We start from the raw sequence: 11,882 nt of genomic DNA, 5'->3' as shown, positions 1-11,882 counted from the left end.
AGCCATTTGACACAAGAACGCATACGATACTGCATAGTGGAAATGAAAGACATCATAAATTTGGAGTGGTCTTCATTGTGGACCGGAAAATGGGAAAATGCAAATTAGACTTTAAACCCATTAATGAAAGAATGTGCAGCTTACGCATAAAAACGAAATTTCTCAATGTAACATTGATCAACGTACATGCTGAAACGGAAGATAAAGAGGACATAATGAAAGATACATACTATCAGAAACTCGAACAGGTCTACGACACATTACCATCGAACGACATTAAGATGGTAATTGGGGACTTCAACGCCAAGATAGGACAGGATCCTCTGCTCCAACACATTACAGGAATGAACAGTCTACACAAGCACGCTAATAATAACGGAACCCGAGTGATCGATTTCGCAGAATCAAGAAACCTAATAGTGGCCTCGACTCAATTCCCAAGAAAAGACATACAAAAACGGACCTGGACGTCGCCAGATGGTAGACACCATAACCAAATTGATCATGTCCTGATAGAAAGAAGGGGGGCAACGAGCATCACAAACGTAAGGACGTATAGGGGTGCCAACTGTGATTCAGACCACTACATGGTGGTGGCCACCTATAGGAGCCAAATTGCAAACAACAGCACACGAAAATCACCAACTATTCCAAAAATCAATACGGAAGCTCTAAAAACACCAGAAGGCAAAGAGCAGTATCACAACGCCCTTTTAAATAGCCTACCAGATCAGATCACTGAGCAGAACTCCCAAGAATCACTCGAAAAAGATTGGAATGATATAAAAGAAGCAATTGTAAGAGCAGTGGAATCAAGTGTCAGAAACATGCCCAGACAGCCCAGGAACCCGTGGTTTGATGAAGAGTGTGAAAGAAAGATAGCTGAAAAGAATATACTCAGAAAGAAGTACTTGGAAACGTCAACAAGAAACAAAAGACAGGCGTACGAACAAGCGAGAAAAGAAACGAGTAAGCTGATACGGGGAAAGAAAAGAAAATTCTTGAATGATATACTGCTAAAAATGGAACAGAACTTTGTCAATAATAATCCTAGAGAAGCATATAGAGGAGTAAACTTCTTCAAGAAGGGTTTCAAACCGAATACAACACTATGCAAAGACGCTGATGGATCAATTATATCAGATAAGGAACGAATAAAAACAGTGTGGAAAAACTACTTCTATAAACTTCTCAACCCTAATAGCGACCTGAGAAGTCACCCTATCAACATATCCACTGAATCATGTAATGAAGAATCAGCGAATCCACCAATAATGCAAGAAATAAATGCTGCACTAAAAAAACTTAAAAACAACAAATCACCTGGGAAAGACAACCTCCCGGCAGAGTTGTTTAAATATGGAAATGAGCATCTGAGAAATCTGCTACTCAATTTAATAACTAAAATATGGACACTGGAAAAAATCCCAGAGGAATGGCAAATAAGCATAATATGCCCAATTCACAAGAAAGGTGACAAATTAAAATGCGAAAATCATAGAGGAATATCACTTCTATGCACAGCATATAAAATCTACACCATGATACTGAAACAAAGAATTGATAAATATGCAGAAAACCTACTGGGAGAGTATCAAGCAGGCTTCCGCACCGGTAGATCCACAACAGACCAACTGTTCACCGTCAGACAGATCTTGGCAAAGTGCTGGGAATTTGACATAGACATACACCAACTATTCATTGATTTCAAGCAAGCATATGATAGCATAGATCGGGAGTGTCTATATGACATACTACTACAATTCCAGATTCCACCTAAATTGGTAAGGCTCATAAAAGCCACAATGTCAGACTCAAGATGTCAGGTCAAAATAGACGGAGAATTGTCGGAAGAATTTACAGTATCACAGGGACTTAAACAGGGGGACAGTCTGGCTCCCACTCTCTTCAACATTGTGCTCTAACATGTAATACGAAAAACACTAATAGACACTGGCTCCAATATTTGTTTCAAGAGCAGTCAAGTTGTCGTATATGCGGATGACGTCAACATTGTCGGAAGATCAATTTCAGCCATTAAGGAGGTCTTCGACCCTTTAGAAACAGGGGCGCGGTAAGTAGGACTGCGAGTTAATGTTGACAAAACAAAAATGATGGTACAGAGCAGGAACCCCTCACACAGAAGAAGAAGTAGTGCATTATTTAAAGACAACTACTCACACGGAGTGGTCGATCAATTCACCTACCTGGGTTCCAGCCTGACAGAGAACAATGAGGATCCAGCAGAAATCAGAAGGAGAATCACAGCAGCCAACAAAACATACTTCTCTTTGCTGCCAGTGTTTAAGTTACGTAGTGTCCACAGAAAAACCAAAATAACCATCTATAAGACCATTGTAAGAACTGTATTGGCATATGGATGTGAGGCGCTGACACTGACGGTAAAGATGGCTGAAATGCTGGATACTTTTGAAAGAAAGGTGCTGAGAAGAATATGTGGACCCGTGAAAGAGGGCAAACAGTGGCGTATCCGGCACAATATAGAATTGTACGATATATATAAGGCCCCTAGCATCTCTGCACACATGAGACTCTTCAGGCTGAGATGGGCTGGGCATGTACAGAGAATGCCGGATACACGCGTCCCAAAAAGAATTCTGACTGGTCGCCCAGGTGGAAAGAGAAAAGTGGGAAGACCCAGACTGAGGTGGGAAGATGAGGAAAGAGGCGATGCAGCACAGCTTCTCCAGGTGACAAACTGGAAGTCAGCCGCTGAGGACAGGAGGAGTTGGAGGCGACTGTTGCAGGAGGCCAAAGCTCGATATGGACTGTAGCGCCATCGAAGAAAGAAGAAGTTCGAAGTAGAATATAATTTTCATTTTTCTGGTCCCTTTTCTTTCAAATTCTCCCCTATTCCATTTGAAAAATCAGCACGAATTTCTAAGATATTTTGACGACAAAATTAATCTACCTATGGAAACGATAAATTATTACAACTACGTACATGATCAAATAATTAAATTTCGCAGATAGAAAACTTCTTTCCGACTTGACATTTAATGGTGTTATAGACAAACCTGATTTACTCAGCCTAATTACTAGAACAAGAACTACTCGATCGAATGTTAAACATCAAAACAAAACCACGCCACATCGCTGCAGACACTCATATGTGAATGCTTATATATAGAAAAAAGATAGATGGAATAGATCATAATATAATTCACACTCCACGAATCTTTGTACCGTATAAAAGCTATTTATTTATTTATTTATTTTGTAAGAAACAAACAGTTTTTATATAATATACAATGATAGATATAAATATACAAGTTAACTGAAGTCAAGCCACAGAAGTTTCTTATGTTAAAGTGTATTAGAAATGAAGTTTTAGTATCTTAAAATTAATTTGGTGTTAAAGGAAGGGGAGAAGAAGAGGAAAATAGGAAGAGGATAGGATTATATTTATGGAACAAACTGTTCAAATAAACTTTATTTATTAATGATGTTAAACAAATACTGTCAAAATTGAAACTAATTGAATCGTTTATTATTAGAAGTTGGACTTGTCAGTATTCTGGTCAAATTGACACTTGATTGCGTTTTTATTGTCTAGATGTCAATGCATGTTTTGTAAAAGAATGGGACTTTTTAAATATATTTCTCTCGCAGCAACCACGGATGTGAAATTAAGCTTTAGTTCTATAAGGGGACATGTGGTGCACAAGTCCCATTTTAAACCTAAGTTGCGTCAGAAGTTTTTTTGGCAGTCGGGGCTCAATGTTTTTGACATCCATATTCTGAAATTTGAAAAGAATGATTTTTTTATTTGCCGCGGAGGTCAGAGAAAAAGGGAATCTAATGAAATTTATGTAAGATAATTTCATCTCTAAATAATTTCCCTGGTAGAGTGTCACCGTATGTGATAATTTCATTTTTAATTATCTTCCTTGTTCAGTGTCATCGTACAAGATAATTTCATCTATAAATAATCTCCTTGGTACAGTTTCATCGTATAAGATAATGTCATCTTTAAATAACTTGTTTTATAGCCAATTTATAAGAATTGTACCCTTGAATTCCATTGATGTAAAGAATCAACGTGGGACATTTTTTTTACATTTATGTTTCCAGCAAATGGGTTTTCCTTAAGCTATCTCGTCTTAAGCCTAGTTTGGTCTAGAATCGAGGCTACACAAAGGGTTTTGTCGAGCTAAGCTTGTTACGCCTAGAACGTAGACGGGCCCTAATTCTGGAGAGTCTCCAAAGAAATTTTCCCGCCTCCAGAGATTTAACGATCCTTGAAAGAATTCTTTCAGGGAGTGAACCTTTGTGGTTCAAGAATCAGTTCACATCAACAAATCAAGACCCTTTGTTCGAAAAAATCTTAGATTTTGTGGTGATGCTTTTTTATTGATCTATATTATATCAATGAGCGCAAAGTGAACAAAATAAAAATGAAATTAATCTAGGAATAAATAAATAACATGGTCATTACATCTTCATGTATTGCAAATGCATACAGTTATTGCATTGTTGTGTTAAAAAGTGGATGTAACTCTTTAATAATCATGATATTACAGGCGTAGTGTATTCAATTCTTCGGCTGGCTATGTCATCCATCACAACTGACTGACATAAAGACTGTTTATAACGTAAATAAATAAAATAAAATAAAAACACAAACAAGATTTTTCGCTTACTGTGATGGTAGTAGGAGATTTTCAAATATTGTCAGGTTATTCGTAACCCGGGAATGTTTGTCTTCTTTTTTAAAAAAATGCTTATACATCTTACAACAACTATTTGTTCAGAGAGTCTAAGATAAGAAAGATAAGATAATAAATGCATTATACTATGGATCCCAGGTAAACATATAGGTAAGACATACGTACGTTTCAGGATGCTAGAGCCCGCCGATCTCGAATTTATACAGAAATTTAATTTTAATTAAATTTATCGAAATTTTGAGGGAATTTTTGGATTAAATCCATTTACTTGATCTGTTTGTATTTTTTCAAGAATTAAACCAACTATCTATTTTCTTAAATAGCTTAAAATGTATCTCAAGAAAAAAATCAAAGGATTGATAATACCAACCCAACTAGAACCTTTATCAAGAAATTTATCAGAAGTTTCCACTTGCTGAACTCTTAAAGGAGGTATGGATCCGTAAATCTTCCACGGCTTAAGATCACGGTTATGACGCCGATACTTGTGTAAGTACTTTCAACCTACATCCTATCTTACACACACATACCCATACCAACACCGTCCCCCGTGAGCCAGGCTTGATGAAATAGAGGTTAGAACTATTTCAATTTAAGTATTGTGTTTCGCTTCGTCACGATCAATGGGAGTTTGTCCAAGTTAATGCTTTTATTTAAGTTGTATTTGTTTACCCAAATTTCATTTGCCCACAGCAAAATTTTCATTATTCAACGTTTGTTCTATTACAATAGACACCACATCATCGACTCTCACGACCGTAATGCCTTTGCACTTGGTATAATGGCCCTTTATAAGGGTTTCGCTATAATATTGGAATGGCGGAATAATAGTCAATGGAGTGTTAATAACATAATACCACAGTTAAAAATGATCGGACAACGTGCAAACTCCTTATATACTGTTATGGTTTGCAAATGATTATCTATGTTGGTTTTTATTTCAAGGACACGAAAGCATGTAGGTACAACTTATGAAAATCAATTATTTTTAATATAAGTTCGTTATTACAGTATTAATAATTACATTTTTCATGTAAATGGATTTTCGTCTTTTTCTATTGAATAAGAGAATTAATTAAATCATGACATTTATACTTGATCAGAACAGAAAGATAATCTAAAAAAATAAGGCTTTGAAAAACACATATTTTCATAAATTCAAATATCAGTACTCAAATAAAATAATACATGAAATCCACGAAATTGAGAAATATTTGCATACCGAGAGCTATGTATAGTATAAATGGGTAGATCAAAAGCGAAGCGATGAGAAATTTGAAAAAATATACATCAAAGAATAACATGAATAAAATCGAATGATTTTTTACAGAATATTGAAGAATAAAATTTCGGGAACTTTATATAACTATTAAATATTTATATTAAAAAACGTATCGCCTTTTATTCGGAATGTCGCCCGTATGAGTAATTTTATAATGAGGCTGTTAATTCGAAATATCTCTGAAATATGCTTTTATTAAAATATCTGAAAGGAGTTGTATCATATTTATCAATGTTTCGTAAATTTAACCTATTCTTAAAAAGGTATCATAAAATATTTTAATACAAATATAACTTAATATTCATTTGCCATAATAAAAAAATATAGGTATATATATTTACGACCAAGGATCAAATTTATCATCAGTTCATTTATTTATCAGTATGATATTAATTTCTAATTAATTTATTTGGTAGACGATAGGTGTATATTATAATATATTCAATAACACATTTATTTCATTCATTTTTTATGTATGACAATCTATTTGGAATAATCAAAAATATGCCATCAGGATAGACAATAAAAATCGTTATTTATTGGTCGTCTTTATACCCAATAGCTCGGTTATGAAATATTTTGCAAGCTTTTATAAATTCTCCCAGCACCTCGTTTCTTTATAACCAAGGATCGCTCACATAGTTCTTAGTGGACTTTACCATCAAGGCGGAATTTAATAAGAAAACAAAAGGCCTTAGGGAAAGCTCAGAATCCCCGTGTTGAGCTAAGGTAAGAAAGATAATACCTAAGTTCCTATATAAATTAAGATTTCTGAGGCGAGTTTGAGTACCGCCACCTCGGGAACCATTTATTGGATAACCAACACCTCTACAATAGGTCACTCCAAGTGGTTCGCTGCTTTTGGTGATTTAGTAGGGGTGCCTGGTTGAGGTGTGTTCAAGATACGTCTGCCCACCAGCTGCGTTGCGTGCCAGATCGTAAGAGGCTGGTTTAGGACTCTTTGACCTCTCCAATTGGTCTCTCTACCCATTGCATTGTGCCGCAGTGGGAGGGTATATTCAGACATTCGTCAATCCTGGACACACTGATCCTTAGATTTCTAACCAAATCTAAGACCTTTTTACCTTACCAAAACTTTCTCTCCTGCCTTTCCTTCCAAAAGACCCTTCACAAACCGTTCCCAAAGATGACATAGGCCCTGAGGAAAATTATTGTGGGGTTAATGTTAACGTCGGGCTTGGTAACGATTGCATAGACGTTGATATTTTTTCCATGTACGACCCCAATAAAAATATAACATTCGAAACTCGCACTTTTCGTCATCATCAAACAAATAAACGACAATCTGATTTAGGTGACAAACTATTCTCAAAGATTTAAGGTCAATTTTTTTATATTCCAATTCATCTCAATATGTTACCTTTGAACATTTACTTGACGCTACCAATAAATATATCTAAATTTCTAAGCACGTCTCGCGCCAAACTAAGTTTACTTAAGTTTCCCCTATATCGTGACATTAACTGACATCTGTTGCCAGTGTTTGGAAATCGTCTGTCAGTAACGATACATCAAGTAAATGCTTCCGTAGAATTGTCTGATAAAATAGTCTGCCAATCTTGAGACTTTTGCTATAAATGTTATCCACACTCAAAATAAATATCTTTTCGTTTTTCCTCAAGGTGACCTTTGAATGGTCGAGAAAGGGTTTTGTTTTGTTATTTTAACACGTTTTCTTTTAATTCATAGATAGTGTGACATTGATTTCAATTGTTTTTGATGCTTATATTCATAAAAAATTTTTTTTAACGATTTTTGGTTTTCATGTCAAATTACTAGTTTTTATCCAACGAGTTATTAATTGATTTTATGTAACCTTCTCGGTTTAAACGAATCATATTATAATTTACAACCCTGATAATAATACGCTGACTCGGGTTGGTCAACCTTAAAAAAATATTTTCTTGATCCGGAAGTACGAGTAAGCATATTTTTAGTTTAATGGACGTAGTGAAAACCTATTTTAAAACTTTTTTATTATCTTATAATATTCTTATTATCGTTAGCATGATCGTGGTTTCTATTGCGAGCTGTCAAATCGGAAAAATCAATATTACAGTACCTACCGCCCTGAAGAAAGAAATGTTTATTGAGACAATGACATTTATTTGAACAAATTGTAAAAATCTTTATTTAAATACAAAAAATGATAGGTCCGTAGTATAATTGTGGTTTATATTTAAGTAGATAGTTAGTTATTTGACTTAAAATGAAATTTTTGATTTCAGAAGAAATACAAAGAATTAATTTTAAAATATTGCCAGCGCTGTATTCCAACATAATACTTTTTAACGGATTGTTCTAGCATAATGAAAATAGCACAGCTTTTTGACGTGAAATTTTACCATTCTTGCAAATTTTCTTAGCTCCAAGCAATATTTATTTTTTAAATTTGTTTACCAAAAATATTTTGTACACCATAATATTTTCCAATTGTAAGATATGAAGCTCTATGTAAAACTCTTTCAATATAGGACAAGAAATTTTATACCAAGCTTGTTCAAATATTACCTATCATCTCTTCATTCTACCGATGATCATGCTTCGTAGTTTCTTCTTAGTTCTTCTTCTTCTTCGTAGTTCCATTCTACACTCTTTTCAATTAAGCTCCGGTGACTTTAAAATTGCACTTAATAATTATTTTAACACAATGCTGCGTATCAACCATCGAATTTCATATTACGTAATTTTATTAATTGTAAGTTTTGTAAAGTGTAATCAAGTTTTTCTATTTTTCACAATAAATAAATATGTTTTAAACTTTGTGTAAAGAGTTAATGGCAGTTACTACTAGCACCTTATAGTAATATTTATAAAAATTGTACCAAACAAAAAAAGGAAATTTTTGAAACGGCGAACAATAACTTTACGTTAATTAATTAGGTATCAATTATAAATAAGGGATAATCCTACCTAACAAGATGACCTCATTTAAATTCTACGTGTATATTTTATTTTTCGTTTGTATTCGTATAAGTTTTTTTTGCCAACTATGTCACTTTAATTATTTATTTATAATATATGTACTTTTATTTTGTCGACGGTCATTAGTATCTTCCGTTGCTATGTTGAAATACTTCCATGAGAAAACTCGGCTGACTGTTATTAATTGCATTATATCACAAGAACCTTACATACGAAGACAGGAAACTTTTAAAAACCTTTATAATTGCTCCGCTCTCTGATAGATTTATTTTATTTTTAATTTTTTTATTTGTAAAACTTACCACGCCACCCAGGTGGGCAGCGTTGTGAGGCGGGTTAACAGAGGGGCTGTAGGAGGGGATTGTTTGAATGAAAAACAGATGTCGGTGGTAGTTCGTTTCACATACGAGCTGATTTGCACAGAAAACAGACGAAGAAACGGCCTGTTCTCATAAAGCCAAATTGTAAACGGATGTATCGCTCGTGTCCGTTGAGTTTCATGCACAAGCACCGGTTTAACCGGGATCAATGCTGCTCGCTCCTGAGAACAGGCTCCTTTAAAATACCTGTATAATGAACTCAGTATAACCACATTGCTTCCGTGCATTAGAGATGAGTATCTTCTGTAGATATTATTTTACAATAAAATAAATTTATTTCGAAGAAAGTATTCTAAATATTGAAGACAATATTAGTGATTTCTAAACGAAAATCTGAAACAGAAAAATCAGAAAAGGAAACGGTCACATCTCAGATGTGACCGTTCTGTTTCAGATTTTCGTTTAGAAATCACTAATATTGTCTTCAATATTTAAATATTACAATTTGAGGTTTTACCCAATAAAGTTATTCCGAAAAATAAAAAGTATTCTAAGTTTTCCAAACCATTACCTATTCATCGTAGCTAAAATAAAGGTTTCACCCCATATACAACCCGACTCCTACTCAAGTTATTGTAAGGTAGAATTAAATTATTTTTGCTTTACCTTTACCATTATTTTTCTAGCAAAGTAATAAAATTATTTTCTAAGAAAGACATAAATAATTCCAATTTAATAATTTTTATATTTCGCTTGAAACCTATTCCTGTAACAAGATAACCATATGTATGTTCCAAAGATATTAGAAGAACGAGATATGCTGTGTTGGCCGCCGGACCGTAGCCGGAGTACTACCTAATTAGGGTACTTTGAACGGTATCGGGACGTGTACGCACAGAAATCTGTTCTATGTATTAGTGCGGATACCTTAGCGCAAGCGAAGGTGTGCAGTAGTATTGGTGAACAAAACTGGCGACACTCGGCAAAACAATTCCACTCAGTACGAACTGCGCATAGCACATCTCGTTCTTCTAATATCTTTGGTATGTTCCAATATTGACAGCCTCCGTGGTCGAAGGGTAAGGCTCTCGACTAGCAAGCTGAAGGTTGTTAAGCTCTTTTTTTTTTTTTTATAAAGTTAATTTAGATTAAATTTGATAATATTATTATTAAGTTCTGCAAGGGTTTTAGTTTTTTATTATTGTGACAGCTGTTTCGGCTTACAAGGCCATTTTCAAACTGCCTGGCCTTGTAAGCCGAAACAGCTGTCACAATAATAAAAAAACTAAAACACTTGCAGAACTTAATAATAATATTATCAAATTTAATCTAAATTAACTTTATAAAAAAATTAAATGGAGTTCTACGAATTAAACACAAAAACAATAAATAAGTTGTTAAGCTCGGCTCGTTACAGTGTTTAATCAAATTGTAACCAGATGATTGTTCTGCTTAACGTCTGATCAAAATTTGATAAAACTCTGACCTTCCGTTTTGTCCCCCGTAACTGGCTCAGAAAAAAAAAATAACGTTATACAAATATGTTCAGTTTTGTACTTTACCTATTCAGATTTTTTCTTTTTTTTCTGATTTTCCACTCTGCTTTCTCACCAATGTGGGTCGCTTGGGTTGTAAAAAAGTGATGAATTGAAATGTGAGCTAGCTGTTGTTTTTAATTAAATTTGACCAAGTTTTTGATACATAATCTTATTCCACTTGTATCTAAATCTTAACTAGTTTCCAAATGGTTTGTGATTGCTTCTCCATTCTTTCGTATTGTTAATTAAATGCTTAATATTGTTCACTGTAACTACCTTGTTCTTATTAGGTCTCCGCGTATGCCTTAGACTGAAGTCCTCGATGACAGTTTTTGCAGTTCAGCAACTCAGACCATCATAGTCGAGTCTTTTGTTCTTCGCACTTTGGCTACTGGCCGCACGATCTGGTCAGTGGTCACCGCACTTTCTTCATCTCACGTTCCGCTTTTTGGAGAGGAACACATATTTTGCAAATCACTTTCTTGAACTCGACTGCAACTTTTTCATCCACTGCCCAATATCACGCCGCTAGGCGGGGAACGCGTACTTGGTGTTCCACAACCACTTCCGCCTCGGTCATGACTCTTTCCTCTCACGTTTTTGACTTGACTGCTTATGTAGGTGCTCGTAGGACCCGTGGTTTTACACCATACTGCTGTGGTTAGTAAAAATACAGAGTCTTCCTTGAGAATGTGTTTTATTTATAGCGGCAGCCTACTTCTTCTTGTCCTTGCGACCTTTTTTTATATTAACTCCACACAGGAGGCCCTGAAGAAAATAATTTCCTTCAGGGCCTATGTCATCTTTGGGGATGCTGTGTGGAGGGTCTTTTTGTGGAGAGGAAGGAGTGAACATGGGTCTTGAAGAGTCCCATGTTGTAGGAGGGAGGAAACACAGAGGCCGGCAGTTCGTTCCACAGCCGAGCTGTTGAACTTAAGAACGAATCGTAGAAGCGACCCGTTCTCATGTGACAAATGTCAACCTATGTCGACTTATGTCTGTCGACACTTTATTTGTCTATGAATGCACAATACGGGAGATTTTCTTTCATAATTATAACTTATTAATTCAAATTCACTTGTGAATAAATTCGATTTGTCACAGA

The 11,882-nt window shown here is 35.0% G+C and overlaps 1 protein-coding gene across 1 annotated transcript; it reads left to right on the top strand.

Moving 5' to 3' along the window:
• Positions 1–215: 215 nt before the first annotated feature.
• On the top strand, positions 216–2,078 carry LOC149421263 (uncharacterized). Its single transcript, XM_089635188.1, has 2 exons — positions 216–1,070; positions 1,977–2,078. The coding sequence occupies exons 1-2, from the start codon at positions 216–218 to the stop codon at positions 2,076–2,078; spliced, it is 957 nt and encodes a 318-aa protein (XP_089491314.1).
• Positions 2,079–11,882: the final 9,804 nt, after the last annotated feature.

The sequence above is a fragment of the Hesperophylax consimilis genome, chromosome 9 (assembly GCF_061612785.1).
Source record: "Hesperophylax consimilis isolate HC1 chromosome 9, BYU_Hcon_1.0, whole genome shotgun sequence".
NCBI classification, from domain to species: domain Eukaryota; kingdom Metazoa; phylum Arthropoda; class Insecta; order Trichoptera; family Limnephilidae; genus Hesperophylax; species Hesperophylax consimilis.
This window is presented reverse-complemented; position numbering and strand designations above follow the sequence as displayed.

Excerpts from the sequence above, each read along its gene's own strand:
- LOC149421263 (XM_089635188.1), top strand. The coding sequence starts at position 216 with ATGAAAGATACATACTATCAGAAACTCGAACAGGTCTACGACACATTA. Across the intron at positions 1,071-1,976 it reads CTAGAGAAGCATATAGAGGA|AGCAGTCAAGTTGTCGTATA; the intron begins GTAAACTTCTTC and ends ATTTGTTTCAAG.